Genomic DNA, 24,177 nt, shown 5'->3' with positions numbered 1-24,177 from the left:
CGCGAGTACCAAACCATTCCTGCTGGTGCTGTGAGACCCTAATGATAAAAGTGATGTGAACCCTGCTTATAAACAACTCCATGATTCAGGACCCCAGTCACGTGAGTGGCTATCTGTACAGTCGCTGACCACTGAACTAAACTGATACAGACCTCATTGTATTAATTATATAGAAATATGAACTAAACTGATACAGACCTCATTGTATTAATTATATAGAAATATGAACTAAACTGATACAGACCTCATTGTATTAATTATATAGAAATATGAACTAAACTGATACAGACCTCATTGTAGTAATTATATAGAAATATGAACTAAACTGATACAGACCTCACTGTATTAATTATATAGTGTGGTAGGGTGTGGGAAGACACAAGACAGACAAAGTTCAAATATGAAAAGCCGGCACAGGTGCCCAGATTTATTAGGGTAAGCTTGGTTGGCAGGTGTTTTGTTATAGTTCGGGGCACTCTACCTACAATGGTATTGTGCCCCGTCTTCATACAACACACACAGGTGTGTAATCCAAAGGAACAATAAGTAAAAAAGGCAAAAAGAAAACAAAATACTTTAAGGAAAAAATACAAAATAAAGTGCGTGGATTTTTCCTGCGGATCATTGCTCCCTCTAGTGGTGGGAGCCCCGAGGAACAAGCACTGTTCTGTACCCTCTCATACACTGTGGGGCGGCTCAGTCCCACTAAACTCACTCACTAAAAACAGTATCTCAGTAAATAAACCTGTGTGGCTTGCTTGCACCCCGGGTCTGTAAGCCTCGCGCTGAAGTGCCACTCCGTCTCTTCGAGTCGCTGCTCCAGAGCCTCTGACTGTTCAGGATTCGGCCGTGAAGTCACGCTCCACTATGTTTCCTGTATGAGCCAGAGAGGATACAAAACAGCGCCTTTTTATTAATTCATTCACCCCGTGTAGTCCCACCCCCCAGCCAATGACAGAACGTCAGCCGATTTCCTCACAGCTGAGTCCTGTCAACAAAACATTGCCTGACAGCGTGGGAATATACGGAGAATACGAACCCCCTACAGGCTCCCGCATGCACCTGACGGCCAGTCCAAATCCCTCCCCTCTCACAGATAGAAATATGAACTAAACTGATACAGACCTCATTGTATTAATTATATAGAAATATGAACTAAACTGATACAGACCTCATTGTATTAATTATATAGAAATATGAACTAAACTGATACAGACCTCATTGTATTAATTATATAGAAATATGAACTAAACTGATACAGACCTCATTGTATTAATTATATAGAAATATGAACTAAACTGATACAGACCTCATGTATTAATTATATAGAAATATGAACTAAACTGATACAGACCTCATTGTATTAATTATATAGAAATATGAACTAAACTGATACAGACCTCATTGTATTAATTATATAGAAATATGAACTAAACTGATACAGACCTCATTGTATTAATTATATAGAAATATGAACTAAACTGATACAGACCTCATGTATTAATTATATAGAAATATGAACTAAACTGATACAGACCTCATGTATTAATTATATAGACATATGAACTAAACTGATACAGACCTCATTCTATTAATTATATAGAAATATGAACTAAACTGATACAGACCTCATTGTATTAATTATATAGAAATATGAACTAAACTGATACAGACCTCATTGTATTAATTATATAGAAATATGAACTAAACTGATACAGACCTCATTGTATTAATTATATAGAAATATGAACTAAACTGATACAGACCTCATTGTATTAATTATATAGAAATATGAACTAAACTGATACAGACCTCATTGTATTAATTATATAGAAATATGAACTAAACTGATACAGACCTCCTGTATTAATTATATAGAAATATGAACTAAACTGATACAGACCTCCTGTATTAATTATATAGAAATATGAACTAAACTGATACAGACGTCATTGTATTAATTATATAGAAATATGAACTAAACTGATACAGACCTCATTGTATTAATGATATAGAAATATGAACTAAACTGATACAGACCTCATTGTATTAATTATATAGAAATATGAACTAAACTGATACAGACCTCATTGTATTAATTATATAGAAATATGATCTAAACTGATACAGACCTCATTGTATTAATTATATAGAAATATGAACTAAACTGATACAGACCTCATGTATTAATTATATAGAAATATGAACTAAACTGATACAGACCTCATTGTATTAATTATATAGAAATATGAACTAAACTGATACAGACCTCATTGTATTAATTATATAGAAATATGAACTAAACTGATACACACCTCATTGTATTAATGATATAGAAATATGAACTAAACTGATACAGACCTCATTGTATTAATTATATAGAAATATGAACTAAACTGATACAGACCTCATTGTATTAATGATATAGAAATATGAACTAAACTGATACAGACCTCACTGTATTAATTATATAGAAATATGAACTAAACTGATACAGACCTCATTGTATTAATTATATAGAAATATGAACTAAACTGATACATACCTCATTGTATTAATTATATAGAAATATGAACTAAACTGATACAGACCTCATTGTATTAATTATATAGAAATATGAACTAAACTGATACAGACCTCATGTATTAATTATATAGAAATATGAACTAAACTGATACAGACCTCATTGTATTAATTATATAGAAATATGAACTAAACTGATACAGACCTCATTGTATTAATTATATAGAAATATGAACTAAACTGATACAGACCTCATGTATTAATTATATAGAAATATGAACTAAACTGATACAGACCTCATGTATTAATTATATAGACATATGAACTAAACTGATACAGACCTCATTGTATTAATTATATAGAAATATGAACTAAACTGATACAGACCTCATTGTATTAATTATATAGAAATATGAACTAAACTGATACAGACCTCATTGTATTAATTATATAGAAATATGAACTAAACTGATACAGACCTCATTGTATTAATTATATAGAAATATGAACTAAACTGATACAGACCTCATTGTATTAATTATATAGAAATATGAACTAAACTGATACAGACCTCATTGTATTAATTATATAGAAATATGAACTAAACTGATACAGACCTCCTGTATTAATTATATAGAAATATGAACTAAACTGATACAGACCTCCTGTATTAATTATATAGAAATATGAACTAAACTGATACAGACGTCATTGTATTAATTATATAGAAATATGAACTAAACTGATACAGACCTCATTGTATTAATGATATAGAAATATGAACTAAACTGATACAGACCTCATTGTATTAATTATATAGAAATATGAACTAAACTGATACAGACCTCATTGTATTAATTATATAGAAATATGATCTAAACTGATACAGACCTCATTGTATTAATTATATAGAAATATGAACTAAACTGATACAGACCTCATGTATTAATTATATAGAAATATGAACTAAACTGATACAGACCTCATTGTATTAATTATATAGAAATATGAACTAAACTGATACAGACCTCATTGTATTAATTATATAGAAATATGAACTAAACTGATACACACCTCATTGTATTAATGATATAGAAATATGAACTAAACTGATACAGACCTCACTGTATTAATTATATAGAAATATGAACTAAACTGATACAGACCTCATTGTATTAATTATATAGAAATATGAACTAAACTGATACAGACCTCATTGTATTAATGATATAGAAATATGAACTAAACTGATACAGACCTCACTGTATTAATTATATAGAAATATGAACTAAACTGATACAGACCTCATTGTATTAATTATATAGAAATATGAACTAAACTGATACAGACCTCATTGTATTAATTATATAGAAATATGAACTAAACTGATACAGACCTCATTGTATTAATTATATAGAAATATGAACTAAACTGATACAGACCTCCTGTATTAATTATATAGAAATATGAACTAAACTGATACAGACCTCATTGTATTAATTATATAGAAATATGAACTAAACTGATACAGACCTCATTGTATTAATTATATAGAAATATGAATTAAACTGATACAGACCTCATTCTATTAATTATATAGAAATATGAACTAAACTGATACAGACCTCCTGTATTAATTATATAGAAATATGAACTAAACTGATACAGACCTCATGTATTAATTATATAGACATATGAACTAAACTGATACAGACCTCATTCTATTAATTATATAGAAATATGAACTAAACTGATACAGACCTCATTGTATTAATTATATAGAAATATGAACTAAACTGATACAGACCTCATTGTATTAATTATATAGAAATATGAACTAAACTGATACAGACCTCATTGTATTAATTATATAGAAATATGAACTAAACTGATACAGACCTCATGTATTAATTATATAGAAATATGAACTAAACTGATACAGACCTCATGTATTAATTATATAGACATATGAACTAAACTGATACAGACCTCATTCTATTAATTATATAGAAATATGAACTAAACTGATACAGACCTCATTGTATTAATTATATAGAAATATGAACTAAACTGATACAGACCTCATTGTATTAATTATATAGAAATATGAACTAAACTGATACAGACCTCATTGTATTAATTATATAGAAATATGAACTAAACTGATACAGACCTCATTGTATTAATTATATAGAAATATGAACTAAACTGATACAGACCTCATTGTATTAATTATATAGAAATATGAACTAAACTGATACAGACCTCCTGTATTAATTATATAGAAATATGAACTAAACTGATACAGACCTCCTGTATTAATTATATAGAAATATGAACTAAACTGATACAGACGTCATTGTATTAATTATATAGAAATATGAACTAAACTGATACAGACCTCATTGTATTAATGATATAGAAATATGAACTAAACTGATACAGACCTCATTGTATTAATTATATAGAAATATGAACTAAACTGATACAGACCTCATTGTATTAATTATATAGAAATATGATCTAAACTGATACAGACCTCATTGTATTAATTATATAGAAATATGAACTAAACTGATACAGACCTCATGTATTAATTATATAGAAATATGAACTAAACTGATACAGACCTCATTGTATTAATTATATAGAAATATGAACTAAACTGATACAGACCTCATTGTATTAATTATATAGAAATATGAACTAAACTGATACACACCTCATTGTATTAATGATATAGAAATATGAACTAAACTGATACAGACCTCACTGTATTAATTATATAGAAATATGAACTAAACTGATACAGACCTCATTGTATTAATTATATAGAAATATGAACTAAACTGATACAGACCTCATTGTATTAATGATATAGAAATATGAACTAAACTGATACAGACCTCACTGTATTAATTATATAGAAATATGAACTAAACTGATACAGACCTCATTGTATTAATTATATAGAAATATGAACTAAACTGATACATACCTCATTGTATTAATTATATAGAAATATGAACTAAACTGATACAGACCTCATTGTATTAATTATATAGAAATATGAACTAAACTGATACAGACCTCCTGTATTAATTATATAGAAATATGAACTAAACTGATACAGACCTCATTGTATTAATTATATAGAAATATGAACTAAACTGATACAGACCTCATTGTATTAATTATATAGAAATATGAACTAAACTGATACAGACCTCATTGTATTAATTATATAGAAATATGAACTAAACTGATACAGACCTCATTGTATTAATTATATAGAAATATGAACTAAACTGATACAGACCTCATTGTATTAATGATATAGAAATATGAACTAAACTGATACAGACCTCACTGTATTAATTATATAGAAATATGAACTAAACTGATACAGACCTCATTGTATTAATTATATAGAAATATGAACTAAACTGATACATACCTCATTGTATTAATTATATAGAAATATGAACTAAACTGATACAGACCTCATTGTATTAATTATATAGAAATATGAACTAAACTGATACAGACCTCATGTATTAATTATATAGAAATATGAACTAAACTGATACAGACCTCATTGTATTAATTATATAGAAATATGAACTAAACTGATACAGACCTCATTGTATTAATTATATAGAAATATGAACTAAACTGATACAGACCTCATGTATTAATTATATAGAAATATGAACTAAACTGATACAGACCTCATGTATTAATTATAGACATATGAACTAAACTGATACAGACCTCATTGTATTAATTATATAGAAATATGAACTAAACTGATACAGACCTCATTGTATTAATTATATAGAAATATGAACTAAACTGATACAGACCTCATTGTATTAATTATATAGAAATATGAACTAAACTGATACAGACCTCATTGTATTAATTATATAGAAATATGAACTAAACTGATACAGACCTCATTGTATTAATTATATAGAAATATGAACTAAACTGATACAGACCTCATTGTATTAATTATATAGAAATATGAACTAAACTGATACAGACCTCCTGTATTAATTATATAGAAATATGAACTAAACTGATACAGACCTCCTGTATTAATTATATAGAAATATGAACTAAACTGATACAGACGTCATTGTATTAATTATATAGAAATATGAACTAAACTGATACAGACCTCATTGTATTAATGATATAGAAATATGAACTAAACTGATACAGACCTCATTGTATTAATTATATAGAAATATGAACTAAACTGATACAGACCTCATTGTATTAATTATATAGAAATATGATCTAAACTGATACAGACCTCATTGTATTAATTATATAGAAATATGAACTAAACTGATACAGACCTCATGTATTAATTATATAGAAATATGAACTAAACTGATACAGACCTCATTGTATTAATTATATAGAAATATGAACTAAACTGATACAGACCTCATTGTATTAATTATATAGAAATATGAACTAAACTGATACACACCTCATTGTATTAATGATATAGAAATATGAACTAAACTGATACAGACCTCACTGTATTAATTATATAGAAATATGAACTAAACTGATACAGACCTCATTGTATTAATTATATAGAAATATGAACTAAACTGATACAGACCTCATTGTATTAATGATATAGAAATATGAACTAAACTGATACAGACCTCACTGTATTAATTATATAGAAATATGAACTAAACTGATACAGACCTCATTGTATTAATTATATAGAAATATGAACTAAACTGATACAGACCTCATTGTATTAATTATATAGAAATATGAACTAAACTGATACAGACCTCATTGTATTAATTATATAGAAATATGAACTAAACTGATACAGACCTCCTGTATTAATTATATAGAAATATGAACTAAACTGATACAGACCTCATTGTATTAATTATATAGAAATATGAACTAAACTGATACAGACCTCATTGTATTAATTATATAGAAATATGAATTAAACTGATACAGACCTCATTCTATTAATTATATAGAAATATGAACTAAACTGATACAGACCTCCTGTATTAATTATATAGAAATATGAACTAAACTGATACAGACCTCATGTATTAATTATATAGACATATGAACTAAACTGATACAGACCTCATTCTATTAATTATATAGAAATATGAACTAAACTGATACAGACCTCATTGTATTAATTATATAGAAATATGAACTAAACTGATACAGACCTCATTGTATTAATTATATAGAAATATGAACTAAACTGATACAGACCTCATTGTATTAATTATATAGAAATATGAACTAAACTGATACAGACCTCATGTATTAATTATATAGAAATATGAACTAAACTGATACAGACCTCATTCTATTAATTATATAGACATATGAACTAAACTGATACAGACCTCATTCTATTAATTATATAGAAATATGAACTAAACTGATACAGACCTCATTGTATTAATTATATAGAAATATGAACTAAACTGATACAGACCTCATTGTATTAATTATATAGAAATATGAACTAAACTGATACAGACCTCATTGTATTAATTATATAGAAATATGAACTAAACTGATACAGACCTCATTGTATTAATTATATAGAAATATGAACTAAACTGATACAGACCTCATTGTATTAATTATATAGAAATATGAACTAAACTGATACAGACCTCCTGTATTAATTATATAGAAATATGAACTAAACTGATACAGACCTCCTGTATTAATTATATAGAAATATGAACTAAACTGATACAGACGTCATTGTATTAATTATATAGAAATATGAACTAAACTGATACAGACCTCATTGTATTAATGATATAGAAATATGAACTAAACTGATACAGACCTCATTGTATTAATTATATAGAAATATGAACTAAACTGATACAGACCTCATTGTATTAATTATATAGAAATATGATCTAAACTGATACAGACCTCATTGTATTAATTATATAGAAATATGAACTAAACTGATACAGACCTCATGTATTAATTATATAGAAATATGAACTAAACTGATACAGACCTCATTGTATTAATTATATAGAAATATGAACTAAACTGATACAGACCTCATTGTATTAATTATATAGAAATATGAACTAAACTGATACACACCTCATTGTATTAATGATATAGAAATATGAACTAAACTGATACAGACCTCACTGTATTAATTATATAGAAATATGAACTAAACTGATACAGACCTCATTGTATTAATTATATAGAAATATGAACTAAACTGATACAGACCTCATTGTATTAATGATATAGAAATATGAACTAAACTGATACAGACCTCACTGTATTAATTATATAGAAATATGAACTAAACTGATACAGACCTCATTGTATTAATTATATAGAAATATGAACTAAACTGATACATACCTCATTGTATTAATTATATAGAAATATGAACTAAACTGATACAGACCTCATTGTATTAATTATATAGAAATATGAACTAAACTGATACAGACCTCCTGTATTAATTATATAGAAATATGAACTAAACTGATACAGACCTCATTGTATTAATTATATAGAAATATGAACTAAACTGATACAGACCTCATTGTATTAATTATATAGAAATATGAACTAAACTGATACAGACCTCATTGTATTAATTATATAGAAATATGAACTAAACTGATACAGACCTCCTGTATTAATTATATAGAAATATGAATTAAACTGATACAGACCTCATTCTATTAATTATATAGAAATATGAACTAAACTGATACAGACCTCCTGTATTAATTATATAGAAATATGAACTAAACTGATACAGACCTCATTGTATTAATTATATAGAAATATGAACTAAACTGATACAGACCTCATTGTATTAATTATATAGAAATATGAACTAAACTGATACAGACCTCATTGTATTAATTATATAGAAATATGAACTAAACTGATACAGACCTCATTGTATTAATTATATAGAAATATGAACTAAACTGATACAGACCTCATTGTATTAATTATATAGAAATATGAACTAAACTGATACAGACCTCACTGTATTAATTATATAGAAATATGAACTAAACTGATACAGACCTCATTGTGTTAATTATATAGAAATATGAACTAAACTGATACAGACCTCATGTATTAATTATATAGAAATATGAACTAAACTGATACAGACCTCGTGTATTAATTATATAGAAATATGAACTAAACTGATACAGACCTCATTGTATTAATTATATAGAAATATGAACTAAACTGATACAGACCTCATTGTATTAATGATATAGAAATATGAACTAAACTGATACAGACCTCATTGTATTAATTATATAGAAATATGAACTAAACTGATACAGACCTCATTGTATTAATTATATAGAAATATGAACTAAACTGATACAGACCTCCTGTATTAATTATATAGAAATATGAACTAAACTGATACAGACCTCATTGTATTAATTATATAGAAATATGAACTAAACTGATACAGACCTCATTGTATTAATTATATAGAAATATGAACTAAACTGATACATACCTCATTGTATTAATTATATAGAAATATGAACTAAACTGATACAGACCTCATTGTATTAATTATATAGAAATATGAACTAAACTGATACAGACCTCATGTATTAATTATATAGAAATATGAACTAAACTGATACAGACCTCATTGTATTAATTATATAGAAATATGAACTAAACTGATACAGACCTCATTGTATTAATTATATAGAAATATGAACTAAACTGATACAGACCTCATTGTATTAATTATATAGAAATATGAACTAAACTGATACAGACCTCCTGTATTAATTATATAGAAATATGAACTAAACTGATACAGACCTCATTGTATTAATTATATAGAAATATGAACTAAACTGATACAGACCTCATTCTATTAATTATATAGAAATATGAACTAAACTGATACAGACCTCATTGTATTAAAGACCCTGTGTGGAGGCTGTGTGGTCCAGTGGTTAAAGAAAAGGGCTTGTAACCAGGAGGGCCCCGGTTCAAATCCCACCTCAGCCACTGACTCATTGTGTGACCCTGAGCAAGTCACTTAACCTCCTTGTGTCTTTTGGGTGAGACGTAATTGTAAGTGACTCTGCAGCTGATGCATAGTTCACACACCCTAGTCTCTGTAAGTCGCCTTGGATAAAGGCGTCTGCCAAATAAACAAATAATACTAGTAATTATATAGAAATATGTTTTCTTTAGTGGTCGATTGATATAGGATATGCTGATATTAACATTTAAGAACTTTAAACCAAAAGAACTCAAGTCACAAGAAACAAGGACCAGGGGTCACAAATGGAGATTAGATAAAGGGGCATTCAGAACAGAAAATAGGAGGCACTTTTTTACACAGAGAATTGTGAGAGTCTGGAACCAACTCCCCAGTAATGCTGTTGAAGCTGACACCCTGGGATCCTTCAAGAAGCTGCTTGATGAGATTCTGGGATCAATAAGCTACTAACAATCAAACGAGCAAGATGGGCTGAATGGCCTCCTCTCGTTTGTAAACTTTCTTATGTTCTTAACAGCGAGGAGCCCCGTCTCACTCACTGTGTTTACACCTATATTTACATTGTGCCCCATTTAAACCTCTGTGCACTCCCAGCTCAGCTAACGCCAGCCTTGTGTGCCTCCCAAAGGTAACACTGAAAAGGAGAGGAGAAAGTGTGTTTAGTTATAATGCCCCAGATTGTGAACTCACTGTGAAGTGAAGATCACATGTAGACACTGCAGGGCTCCATATGTTACACTTTGACATGCATCTAGAGAACTGCTGATCTGATTGTGATGAAACTTGGTACAGACATTCTTTATACACATTATTAAGAGTGTCCCAATCTGGAGCCTGTCTGCACCTCTCCTCTCATGAGTGTACCCCTCCCTCTATCCTTCTCTCCTCTCCTCTCCTCTCCTCCTCAGTGGGGATGCATATCCCAGTGTATACTCAAGGCTGGGCTTCTGATTGTCAGTGTTTTACCTGACTTTTCTACTCTGCTTTAAGAATTCATCTGATCCCTGTGAAGCAGTTTGTGTCTCTCAATCACAACTGAGAAACGTGTTCATAGTAAACTTGATTCATTCTGTGAAACAACTAAATGGGCTTTTCAATCAGCCAAGCCTTCATTTTCATTACAAGCAGGACGTGCAAACGAGATCGCGACATGTTAATAAGAGACTCCTCTTTATTAAAGCTAGAATGAACAATACAGTATTTTATGCTGGACTCACTTTATTACAATCGCTGTGCGTGACTGTATTGACATTAATAAAGATGAGTCGCTTCTGCTTTGCAATGAAAAAGTAAGACTTACGATTTAAAAGCCCATTTAGTAGCTCAGGATGAAAAAACAGAAATCCGAAGCCCTAATTATGTTTATGTGCAAATACCCCTCCCCCCTCTCCCCTCCCTTTCCTCTACCCCTCTCTCCTCTCCCTACCTCTCCCCCCTCTCTCTCCTCTCTATCCTCTCCCCCTCTCTGTCCTCTCCCTACTCTCCTCTCCCCTCTACCTCCCTCTCTCCTGTCCTCTCCCCTCTCTATCCTCTCCATCCCTCTGTCCCCTCTCTCCTCTCTAGCCTCTACCTCCCTCTTGCCTCTCTTCCACACATCTCTCCTCTCCTCCCTTCTTTCTCCTCCCTCTGCCACTGTCTCCTCTCCCTCCCTCCCTCTCCTCTCATCTCCACTCTCTCTCTGCTCCCATCTCTCTCCTCCCTCCCTCTCCACTCCCCTCTCTCTCCTCCCCCTCTCTCCTCCCCTCTCCTCTCCCCTCTCTCTCCTCTACCTCCCTCTCTTCTCTCTCTCCTCCCCCTCTCTCTCCTCTCCCCTCGCTCCCTCTCCCCTTTCTCTCCTCTCTCTCCTCCCTCTCTCTCCCCTCTTCTTCCCCTCTCTATCCTCTCCCATCCTCTCCTCTCCCTTCTCTATCCTCTACCTCCCTCTTGCCTCTCTTCCACATCTCTCTCTCCTCCCTTTTCTCTCCTCCCTCTGCCACCCTCTCCCTTCTCTCCCCCTCCCTCCCCTCTCTCCCCCTCCCTCCCCTCTCTCCTTTCTCTCTCCCCTCTCCCTCCCTCCCTCCCTCTCTTCTCAATTCAATTGAATTCAATTCAAAGGTGCTTTATTGGCATGACAGACATCAGCAGTATTGCCAAAGCAATTACATTACATATCACATGAACAATATATTTACAATAACAATAACAACACAAATAACAATGAGAATAATTATGATATTAATAATAATTCTAACAAATATAATAATAATAATAATAATAATAATAATAATAATAATAATAATAATAATAATAATAATAATAATAATAATAATAATAATAATAGAGACTCTTTTCTGGGCTGAGCTCTTGGGTTAGAAGGGCCTTGTACTGGAGGGAGTCTGGCTCACTTCTGTTTAGATGCATCCAGAATTGTAGTGCTCTTTTTTGCATGCTGGTGAGCAGTGGGTAGCAGCCTAATTCAGCCCTGCATGCATGGTTTGGTGTTTTCTGCTCTACCTGTAATATGCTTTTGCAGAATTCAGCATGCAGGGTTTCTACTGGATGTTTATCCCATTTTATATAATCTTGTTGACTGACTGGACTCCATACCTCACTTCCATGTAGCACAATGGGATGGATAACTCTTGCCAGATTCTGACAGGTAGATTTATTTTATAAAGCCTCCTTTTGATAGCATAAAAAGCTCTGCAGGCTTTTTCTTTTAGTGCATTCACTGCCAGGTTAAAGCTCCCTGACGCACTGATGGTCAGGCCTAGGTATGTATATTGTGTGGTGTGTTCTAGGGTGGTGTTGTGTAGAGTGAAGTGGGACCTACTTCTTTGAGATCTGCCCTTTTTAAGATAATAATTCTGGTCTTTTTCATGTTTCCTGTCAGGGCCCAGGTGTGACAGTACTGCTCTAGCAGTGACAGGCTCTGCTGTAGCCCCTGCTCTGTGGCGACAGCAGGACCAGGTCATCTGTGTAGAGCAGGAATTGAATTTGTTTGTCGTGTAGAGTGAGGCCAGGGGCTGCAGACTGATCCAACACCGCTGCTAATTCACTGATGTAAATATTGAACAGTGTTGGACTCAAACTGCAGCCCTGTCTCACTCCACGACCCTGTGTGAAGAATTCTGTTCTTTTCTTGCCAATTTTTATTCCGCACTTGTTTTCTGAGTACATTGACTTTATTATGTTGTACATTTTACCCCCTACACCACGTTGTAGAATTTTATCATTTAAACCTTCATGCCAAATGGAATCAAATGCTTTTTTTAAGTCTATAAAACAAGAGAAAATGTTTCCTTTATTTTTTTGTTGTACATGTTTGTTGATTAGGGTGTGGAGGGTGTAAATATGGTCATTGGTAATTTGGTAGAAATCCAATCTGACTCTTACTGAGGACACTGTGTTCGGTAAGGAAGGCCAGTATTCGGGTATTGATGATACTGCAGAATACCTTCCCCAGGTTGCTGCTCACACAGATGCCTCGGTAGTTGTTGGGGTTGAATTTGTCTTCACTTTTGTAAATTGGTGATATAAGCCCTTGGTTCCAGATGTCAGGGAAGCAGCCTTCCTGTAGTACCAGGTTGAATAATTTAAGCAGGGCCTCCTGCAGCTCAGGGCTGCTGTGTTTGAGCATCTCAGTACTGATGCTGTCGGGTCACAGGCTTTCCTGGGTTTGAGTCCCTGGAGCTTCTCTGCTAGCTCCTGCGGGGAGACTGGGAAGTCCAGTGGATTTTGGTTGTCTTTAATAGATAGTTCTAATGATTTAAGTTTTTCCTGAATTAAATTTTGCTCTGTTGTAAAACCCTCTTGTAGGGTTTCTTTGTAAAGATTTTCATTTTGTATTGTCAGCTCTTGTTTCTGTGTGGAGTTCATATTGTTCCACATTCCCAGAACTGATTTTGGTTAATAGATTCCTCAGTGTCTGTGAGGGTTGTGTTCGTGTGTTTCTCTTTGTTCTGTTTCAGGGTGTGTTTGTGTTGCTTTAGGGTCTCGCAGTACCTGAGGTGTAATTCTGGGTTGTGTGGCTGATGATGTTTTTGATTTGATTCTTGTCTTAGTTTTTTCCTTATTGTTTCACATTCATCATCAAACCATTTTTCTTTGGGTTTGTGCTGTTTTTTACTTGTTCATTTTTTTGAGATTTGCCTTGCTTGCTGTTTGTTCTAATATTTCATTCATGTGTTTAACTGCCAGATTTACTCCTCTCACATTAGGCTGGCACTATGTGATTTGGAAGGTGTCAGTAAGGTTAGTGATTTCAGGAGAGCCAGTTGCTTTATCGAATTCCTCTGTGCTGTTTGGAGCCCATTTATAAGTATGGTTCAGATGGTACAGCTTGCATGGCTGTATTAGTGTGTTACTGGGCTGACCTGTTCTTTGTAGAAACATAGTAATTTGACTGAGGTGTTTGTGGCCTGACAGTGAATGCATTCATAAAGGAGGGGTCCAGGTCAGTGATGGCATAATCAACTACGCTAGTCCCAAGAGCTGAGCAGTATGTGAATCTACCTAAAGAGTCCCCTCTGATCCTGCCATTAATGATGTACAGACCCCAGGCTTGAAAGAGATGCACTAACTGCCTCCATTTGTATTCACAATACAATCAGGGTTGTTTCTGTGGATTGAGGTAGGCGTGAGGTACAGAGGGGTTTGTCCAAATACATGGCTGTTACCTTGTGTGCTTCTACAGTCAGGCTCTGTTCCTGTTCTGGTGTTGAAATCCCCACAGAGCAGCACATTTCCCTGGGTCTGGAAATGGCTGATCTCTGTGTGGAGGGTATGAAAATATTCCTCATTGTAGTTTGCGGATTCAGAGGGAGGGGTGTAGGCTGCACACAGGTAAACGTCAGTTTCACCTGGACTGCGTTTTTGTTTATTTTGAGCCGTGTGTTTGTCTGACCTTGTTTAATTGAGCCGATGGATTGGGCGAGCTCCCCTCTGTGCCACACTAGTATTCCCCCCCCCCGAGTCCCTGCCGTGTGTGACTGTGCTGTGTTTCAGGGAGGTCACTATGATCTCCCTGTAGCCTGAGGGACAGTGAGTGGCACATCTGCACGGCACCACGTCTCTAATAGGATCATAATATCAATATTATTTACATTGATCTCATCTTTTCTCTTTTTTTTTCTTTTAAATTTCTATTATTTATAATAAAACAAAATGCAAATTACAACATTAAGTAAATATGTAGATGTGTCTATGCAGTGATACTGTGTCTGATACACACACACACACACACACACACACACACACACACACATTGTTTTTCTTCATATTCATATCCCATTCGTTTCTGGTATTTTCCCAGGTAAACTAGGGTTTCCTGTGTCCTACCCGAGTGCTGCGGGTCCCTCAGTCCAGCAGTCTTGAGCAGAGGGTGTTGAGGAGCTGTTTTATCTCACCCAGCTCAGTGGTGGCAGGGGGGTCTGGCTGAGCGAGGGCTCCAGCGTAGCTGAGCTGGTGCTGCGGCTGGTTGGTGCTCGGAGGGGCTCTGGGTCTGGCTGGTCCTGGCTGGGCTGTGCTGCTCTGGGTTGCAATGGCTCAGGCAGTGTTGGGTCGTTCTGTGCGCTGTGGGTGAGGGGTGGGTTGGCCCCTCGCAGGTGTGTGTCCTGTGGCTCCAGGGGGTCTCCTCACTGGTGTGTGTCCTGTGGCTCCAGGGGGTCTCCTCACTGGTGTGTGTCCTGATTTAAAAGTCAATGGAAAGTAACAAGGAATAATTGAATGTAAATTTAATATGCAATTTATCATTCATTTAATATCAATTTAATATTAATTTACGCCACGCAATATAAAGCATTATCATTTTTTCTAATGAATAAAGTGATCAGTAATCGCGCATATTATTTTGTGGTTACTTTATAAACCAGTCCTTAACAGAAAATAAAGAAATAAAGAAATAAGCTCTGTATATTGGAAATGTGCAAAGTATCTGAAAATCACATTCAATTCGGTCATTTTAAAAAATCCCATCTATTAACATTGCATGTATAAAAACAAGCTGTACAGAAAAATCTCTTTAATGTTTCGTTTCGATTTTGTTTTTAATAGGCCTGCTTTAAATCTATTTTCCTGACGTGTTTACTGACATTTTTAAATACTATCTGTAACTTTTTAAAGTTATTATTAGTAGTAGTTAATCTAACTTTAATAATATGAAATGAAATTATTCGGTTTGTATTTGCAGTCAGCAGCATGTGAAACACAAACCCATATTTGTGTATTCGTGTGAAATCTTTTGGTACTTTATCGTTTGGGACAGTCCGACCTCGGGATCCATTCTCAAAACAAATCCACAGCACTCCTCTGTGCGCGCGTGTCCGTGTAATCTGACGTCACGTTCCACAGGCAGCTTCTTCTTTGAGCAGCAGTGTGAACACACCCGCGCTGGGGGGGGGGCTCGGCTCGGCTCGGCTCGGCTCAGGTGTGCTAGTCTGAAAAGGCTAAGATGTTTGGGCTCCAGATCGTGTTCACTCGCCAGTCACGGAAGAGCCTCCGTCAGGGTTTTCTCTCACACTTTCAGTTTGTGTTGTTCTTCTCCCCTCTTCAGGATCGCGTATCTCGCGGCTCATTGCGTTCACTGCGGTTTCCATGACAACAGAACACCGCTACAGTTCGAAATTCGAAAAACTGCTACAATTCCAACTGCGATTCCAAACTGCAGCTTGAGTTCAGCCTGTCGATTTAAGAGACTTTACTGTACGAGGCGATCTCGGGGTTTAGTTAATATTTATATCTAGAAAATATTATTATTTCAAGATTCATTTTAATTGAGGTAAGAGGCTCACCTTCTGCCTTTGTCACCTTTCTTTCTTTCTTTCTTTCTTTCTTTCTTTCTTTCTTTCTTTCTTTCATTCTCTCTTTCTTTCCTTCTTTCTTTCGTTCCTCTTTTCTCTTATATTATTTTACAATAATAATACTGCTCTAATCTAATCTGTTTGAGACGTCATTTTAAGGTTAGGCCAGTTTTTTTTTTTAACCCTTTTTGTGTAAATAATAATAATAATAATAATAATAATAATAATAATAATAATAATGTCTCCTCTCTGCTCCACAGTTGATGTGACTCTGGACCCTGATACAGCACACCCCCTGCTCATCCTGTCTGCGGAGGGGAAACAAGTGAGACGGGGAGAGACACGGCAGAGTCTCCCTCGCAATCCAGAGAGATTTGATTACAGGCCCTGTGTGCTGGGCAGGGAGAGCTTCACCTCGGAGAGACGCTACTGGCAGGTGCAGGTGGGGGGGAGTACATCGTGGAGATTAGGAGTCAGCAGAGAGTCTGCCGAGAGGAAGGGGTGGTTCAGTATGACCCCCCAGCAGGGTTACTGGACTGTGGAGTGGAGTGGAGGTGAGTTCACTGCTCTCACTGACCCCGAGATCCCCCTCCCCCTGAGCCTGAAGCCCCAGAAGCTGGGGGTGTATCTGGATTATGAGGAAGGGCAGCTCTCCTTTTACAATGTGGAGACCAGATCTCACATCTACACTTTCACTGACATGGAGTTCAATCCCAATGAGAAACTCTATCCATTCTTCTATACTTACAGTGATACAGACCTTGTGCTGGAGTCCCCCTGACCCTGACCCTGTCAGCGCTGCAGATTAAACACACATTGCTGTCTGAACCAGGAAACTATTCAAACAGCTCAGACAATCTCCTCTTCACTTTCACTGACACTCTCTCTGCACTCTTCTGGGCTGAAGAGAAGAAATCCTCTCTCTTCCACCCTCTTACCCTGAGCCACTCCTCTTTATTTCTCTACACCCCCTTTCCTACTCTCCCTTCCTGTCTTCCTCTCTCTTTCCCCTCCACCTCTCCATCTCCAGATCCCTCTTTCTCTCCTCTCTGCCTCCCCTATGACTCTCCTCTCTCTTTCCCCTCCACCTCTCCATCTCCAGATCCCTCTTTCTCTCTTCTTCTGCTCTCCTCTCTGCCTCCCCTCTGATAATAATCTTTACAAGTTTTTATTAGTAATAATTATTTTAAAAATCTCAAACTCATTAACAATAATGTAAACCATATGACAATGCCACCTTCACTTCACAGTCTATAACAATTGTCTAGTATATATAGGGATGATACATTTAAACAAACTCTAAATCTATCAGTTTCTTATAGTGAAGTTAATTAAACTAGTTACACAGATTATATTATTGCAGTTTATATAAAATACTTGGATCTATCAGTTTCATAAAGTCTCTCCGCGTTCCAGCTCCAGTCTGCAGCGCGGAATCTCCTTCACAAGTCCGGGTCTCCCTCTCACAATATTCCTCCGCATTTATAAAGGCAGTAGATGATTGGCAGGGCGGGGAGATCAAGCAGCGAGCCACTGGCAAGCAGAGCCGTGGAACGGGAGACGCGGTTGCTAAGCAACAGGCGGGGGGCGTGGATTGGGCAGACAGTCCTTCAGCCAATCGGAGTTTCGCTCGTATAGTTCCATAGAGGAAAGAGAGAAAGTAGTTTAGGGGGGTCCAGTGAAGCAAATCCATCAAACCACACTCGAGATGAGAAATAATAATAAAGAGCTGAACAACAAAACACACATTTATATAAATAAATCAACACACACACACACACACACACAATACACATTTATCAAATAATAATATGAGAAACACAATCCACACGTGAATAATAATAATAATAATAATAATAATAATAATAAGACCCTACTACAATCGCACAGTTTCGTTTTTCAAAGCTGGTAAAGGATTTACTCGTGAGTCAGGGCAGTACACGTGCTTATTAGAGTGACTGTATCCTGCTTACAGCGCGTCCACTCAAACAACACGGGGGTGAAAAAAACACATACATTTTAACACGTAGTCACGTGATCATTTCATTTCTCGTAATTACGTGTTACTTTGTCACGCATTTACGTGATCATTTTTAACACGTAGTTACGTGATGGTTCTCTATATACGTGATTTATTTATTTATTTATTTATTTATTTTTGTAAGGTAGCAATGCGCTTCAGTAATATTTGTAATTACAGAACCGCTTCTGAATTAACTGCGCTGAACCGGGCAGCTATGAAAGGGAGACATTAAGGGTGCGTTCACGGAGATCATTATGCGCGGATTCTGTGCAGAATCTGACCAGTTCATAGAAGATCATTGGATAAACTGGTCAGATTCTGCACAGAATGATCTCCGTGAACACACCCTGAGTCTTTCTTTATCCACTTCAATGCGCAAGCGCAGCTTTAAAAAGAGAGAGCGACGCAGGGAAATGCAGTCTTTCTTTATTCCCTTCAGTGCGCAGGCGCAGCTGTGAGCAGGGGGTGTAGGGATATATAAATATAGTCCTGTAGGTCTAAAGCTGTGTTCATGAATATATCACCACTTCCTGGGCGGCTGAAGGACTCCACTTCATCTAGAGCCTCACAACGCACCCAAGGCGTGGCGATATTACCTCATGATAACACACACACACACCCTGTCCTACAACATGAAACAAACATACATGTGGCTATGTTTTAATACAAAATCCATGCATCCATAATTCTGATTATTTATCTAAATAATCTCACAGCTAATTATTTACAAATGAATCGTTTCTACATTTCTCGGAGTGCTAAGTAGTGTGGTGTTATAGTTTAACATATGAATTATCAGTGCTATTTGAGTATTTAAAATATGGTTATCTAAAAAATTAAAATATCAGCAACAGTGTGTTAATTAAACGAAGTGCCTGACGCCGCTCGGAACTTTCGCATTTTTAAATCCTAACGGTCTCTGCTCAGCGGAGTGGAATGTTCAGGAGCCGGTTGCCTAGCAGCGTCTCCCCCTCCTTCTCTGCCCCGCCCCCTCTCTTCCTCTCTCGTTGCTTCAGCTCCACAGAAAAATCTCAAGTGTTAAATCAGCTCCAATCGTGTTAAATTGAACACTCAGAAAGTGTCTATATTGCCCCACTCTACACAGTGTTAATCTTACACTTTTGAAAGTGTTAGCTTTTTAACACTTTAGCAGAGTTACTGTAACTCTGTAAATAGTTAAAAATGAACAGTGGCCAACACTGGTTATTGTTGCATTAACTCTACACTAGTGTAACATGTTAACAATCAACTCCATCAGAGTACATTTTTACTGTACCAGTTCTCTACCTTTCAACCCTGTAGGGTGTAAATATAAAATCAACTCTCACACTGTAACATTTACTCTAATAGAGTTCACACTATAGGATGTAAACTTGAATTATAACCATTCCAGCCATATAATACCCCCTGTACCCCCCAATGCGTTTGTGCCTTTAACCTTAGTGTACTTACAACTAAAATAAACACAGCACAGAATCTGCTGTTATTTCTTTTAATCTCAACATGTACACCACATTCAACACGTGACATTACCCTGACTCACATTGAACAGGTAAACATGACACAACTTGTGACAATGTGTTCTCTATCAGTATGATACAAAAACAGTCTGATGTACGGCCGATGGTAAAGCAGCTCTTCTACACACATCAAAAACAAAATGCGAGTCATACAATGTGACAGTATGGGACAATGTATGTTCTCTCATCATCCGTGTCATACGAAAACTGTCTGTCATAAGGTCTATGGTAAACCAGGTCTTCTACACATATCACAGTAAATGCATCACTTATTTCTTCAATGCTGAATGCATTTAAGTAATCATCAAAACACAATGTAGCAACATTCGAGGTCAAAAGAAAAGCTTGGTCATCTTTTCCAATCACATTAATGATCTTCTTGAATACAGGCATTTCACTTTCTGTACCTGAGCAAACAAACATACCAATGTGATACTCGCTTCCATAGTTCTTCACCCAACTAGTTGTGGAAACATCAGAGTATAAACTGGAATGGCCTTCTGGTCAACGACGATGTAGAATATCTGGATGATGTTCTTTTGTTCGCCAACACAGAGGAGGAAGGGCTGTTCACGTCCAACTTGCGCAAGGAAGGTCACCATGCTCGTCCCCACCTGAAAGAAAGAACATAGGGGAAACCACAGCCATTCATTTCTGTCACACAACACAAAGACAAAGTAGCCTGAGGTACAAAGTAGCCTCCATTATTGCACTCGGATTGTGCAAACATGCTGATTGGTTACGATACAGCTGCTGTCTGCAATGCACCTCCAATCACCTTGGTGAAACTGTCAGAAAGCAAGGGGCGGGAGAGGGGCTTGCAGGGGCTGTGTGTATGGCAAGTAGGCACTGTGCTAGATAAAAGGAGAGTGGCACAGAAAAGCACAACCAAATTCATATATTTCACCAGATGGTCAGCAGCTTGAGAGACACCGATCTTTGCAGCCCTCTTGCCTTTTGAGGTCGGGGGTAGCAGATGCAGCAGCAACAGAATGGCTGCCAAGTCACTGTCCCATCCTAGTTTTAGTGAAGTATAAACACAGTAGAGCAAACGCTACAGTAAAAACCTGAAGCTCACATGACATGTTAGTAAGACTTAAAACTATTTGGTGGTCAAGCAGAAATGATGTACTCATGTACCCAAATCATCAGAGTCGTGCTGCACAGAAGAGAGGAGGGCTTCCAAATGGGCACTGGGGGGTAGGTTCTTGCAGTCTGCGATGACCCTGGTCTCAACAAAGTTGGCCATTTCGCCAGGAACTTGCCAGATGCATCCTCTCCAAACAGCATTGTGAAGTCTTGGTCGATCTAAAAAACATTGAACCAACATTGTTTCACAAAACTCTTATCTTTAAATCTACAAAGTATGGCAAAAAGCTTGCTTCTAATCATAACTACCAAGCCTGGTATGTCAAGGAATCGGGGGAAGACGCCCAAGATGGTTGAGGACTTCTCTGGATCCTGCACAATGTTCTGTCTGTGTTTGAATGTTGCCCTCATCTTCTCCTTGACCAGTGACTCGTCAGTTGAATGCTGAAGCACAGATATCGCCTCTCTGCATTCGTCAACAGTTGAATGTGAAGCCCGCTTAGCCTTTGGACCATCTTGGTATGTGGACATGGATCTCTTCTTGGTCCCATGTGATGTGTTGCGTTGGACAGTCTTAATCCTCCAGGCCAGGTAACCCGATCCACTTTCGGCATCGCAGTAGTGTTCCTTTCAAAAGGAAAACACAGTAAGAACTTGACAAAACAGAGTTCCCCTTACCATTGTATATGCAGGGCAGCCCTGCCTGCCTAGGTCTCGTGCTCCCCCACCAGAAAGACTTAGGCTTCTACTGGTTTCTATTGACAGTTTCGGATAAAGAGGGTCTGGATGAGAGATGGAGCCTTTCCACCCTGTCTGGACTATAATCTAGGGGAAACACTAACAAATACATAAGTCACTATTTAGGACCATAGAACTCTTGGCCAGGTGTCCCCAGTACAAGATGAGTCCTGAGCTGATAATTTAAGCAATTTGGCCCCATCAATTTAATTAAGAAAGGTTAAAAATGTGCATGCATTGTTACCTACAATAATCCAAACTTACATATCCATTACTTGAATCTGGATCCTTCAAATAGGGTAATAAAGTCACGATTCCCAGGGCATGCTTGGTGCACACACTTGATGGGGGGACCCTCCTTTTAAGATAAATTGCAACAGAACACCACAACATGAATATATGAAAATTAATGACTAAGACTAAGTCTGACTAAAATCGTGCCAGACAAAATGTTGGTTTGTGATTATGTTATCAGTAATGAAAGGTAATTCTAGCATTGTTATCATACAGACCCAGCACATTGAATCATTCACTTACCCATGCTTCTCAATCATATCTGCCACAAGCATGTTCACTAATAGCCTACGGGTGCTATCAGAGAGACTCTTGGTTTTGGCAAACTCAAGGAATATCTTTTCACCACCTGCCTTCAAGTCAAGGATGGCACTGATCATCTGGAAGAACAAGATAAAAACCTAATAGCCACAGCAGTGCATCTTCAAGGGTGCTGGAAATGGCAGAAACCACACAATGTGTTCTAAAACATTCACTAATGCACAAGCAGTGCATACAATAAAAAATATATATTTTTAAACTCACATCTCCTGCTGCATTACTGTCTACGGGACTATCAGTCCGATTTCTTCTCCTTGCTATGGTTTCTTCAAGAATCACAGTTGAACCCTGATGATGAATCAGACCCCACTGAGCAGAACGAGGCCTCAGATAGATCTGAAGACACACACAATGGGAGCAGAAGCAGACATGACAAACTGGCTTGTCGCAGGTGACGCTGAACTAGTTATTCCATACAGTAAAATATTGACTCCTTTTGCATGGAGGATCTCGGTAGCTACAGCTGTTGGTTCATCAATTGAATCAGATTCAGTTGTATTGTGTCTGCCAACTGATGATGTGAGGCAGAACAGTAATTGGATACCAGAAAATATGAATAACAGTGAGTTTGGGCCTCCTTCAGTGTTCTGGATGGAAGGCGTACCTCGCAAAGTGACTCTGTGCGAACAAAAGGAAATATAAAGAAATAATATTTACAGCTAAACGTGTCCAAGTATCTTATAGGAATGAAGTCAGGCCATGGAAATCCACACCTGTGATGGAGAAACATTGGATCAAGGGACTTCTTGTGGAAACAACTAAGAGCGAAACCTGGTACAGAAGCTGAATCCTGCTGAGAACATG

General features: G+C 35.9%; 2 protein-coding genes across 2 annotated transcripts in view; one reads left to right on the top strand and one right to left on the bottom strand.

Annotated features, from left to right (window-relative positions):
* Positions 1 to 18,533, top strand: part of LOC131709360 (butyrophilin subfamily 2 member A2-like) — a 184,781-nt gene extending 166,248 nt beyond the window's left edge. The window contains exon 11 of the mRNA XM_059011836.1: positions 17,649 to 18,533. Coding sequence (XP_058867819.1) covers positions 17,649 to 18,169 — 521 coding nt within the window. The 3' untranslated portion in view covers positions 18,170 to 18,533. The remainder of the gene's footprint in view (positions 1 to 17,648) is intronic.
* A 2,201-nt stretch (positions 18,534 to 20,734) lies between these two features.
* LOC117409960 (uncharacterized) lies at positions 20,735 to 23,743 on the bottom strand. The gene is made up of 6 exons (XM_059011939.1): positions 23,578 to 23,743; positions 23,296 to 23,432; positions 23,023 to 23,116; positions 22,330 to 22,647; positions 22,072 to 22,239; positions 20,735 to 21,545 (listed from the first exon to the last, which is right to left on the bottom strand). The coding sequence occupies exons 2-6, from the start codon at positions 23,430 to 23,432 to the stop codon at positions 21,384 to 21,386; spliced, it is 879 nt and encodes a 292-aa protein (XP_058867922.1). The 5' UTR covers positions 23,578 to 23,743; the 3' UTR covers positions 20,735 to 21,383.
* Positions 23,744 to 24,177: the final 434 nt, after the last annotated feature.

The sequence above is a fragment of the Acipenser ruthenus genome, chromosome 43, assembly GCF_902713425.1.
Source record: "Acipenser ruthenus chromosome 43, fAciRut3.2 maternal haplotype, whole genome shotgun sequence".
In the NCBI taxonomy this organism is placed as follows: Eukaryota; Metazoa; Chordata; class Actinopteri; order Acipenseriformes; family Acipenseridae; genus Acipenser; species Acipenser ruthenus.
Note: the sequence above shows the minus strand (reverse complement) of the source record. Positions and strands in the feature narration are given on the sequence as shown.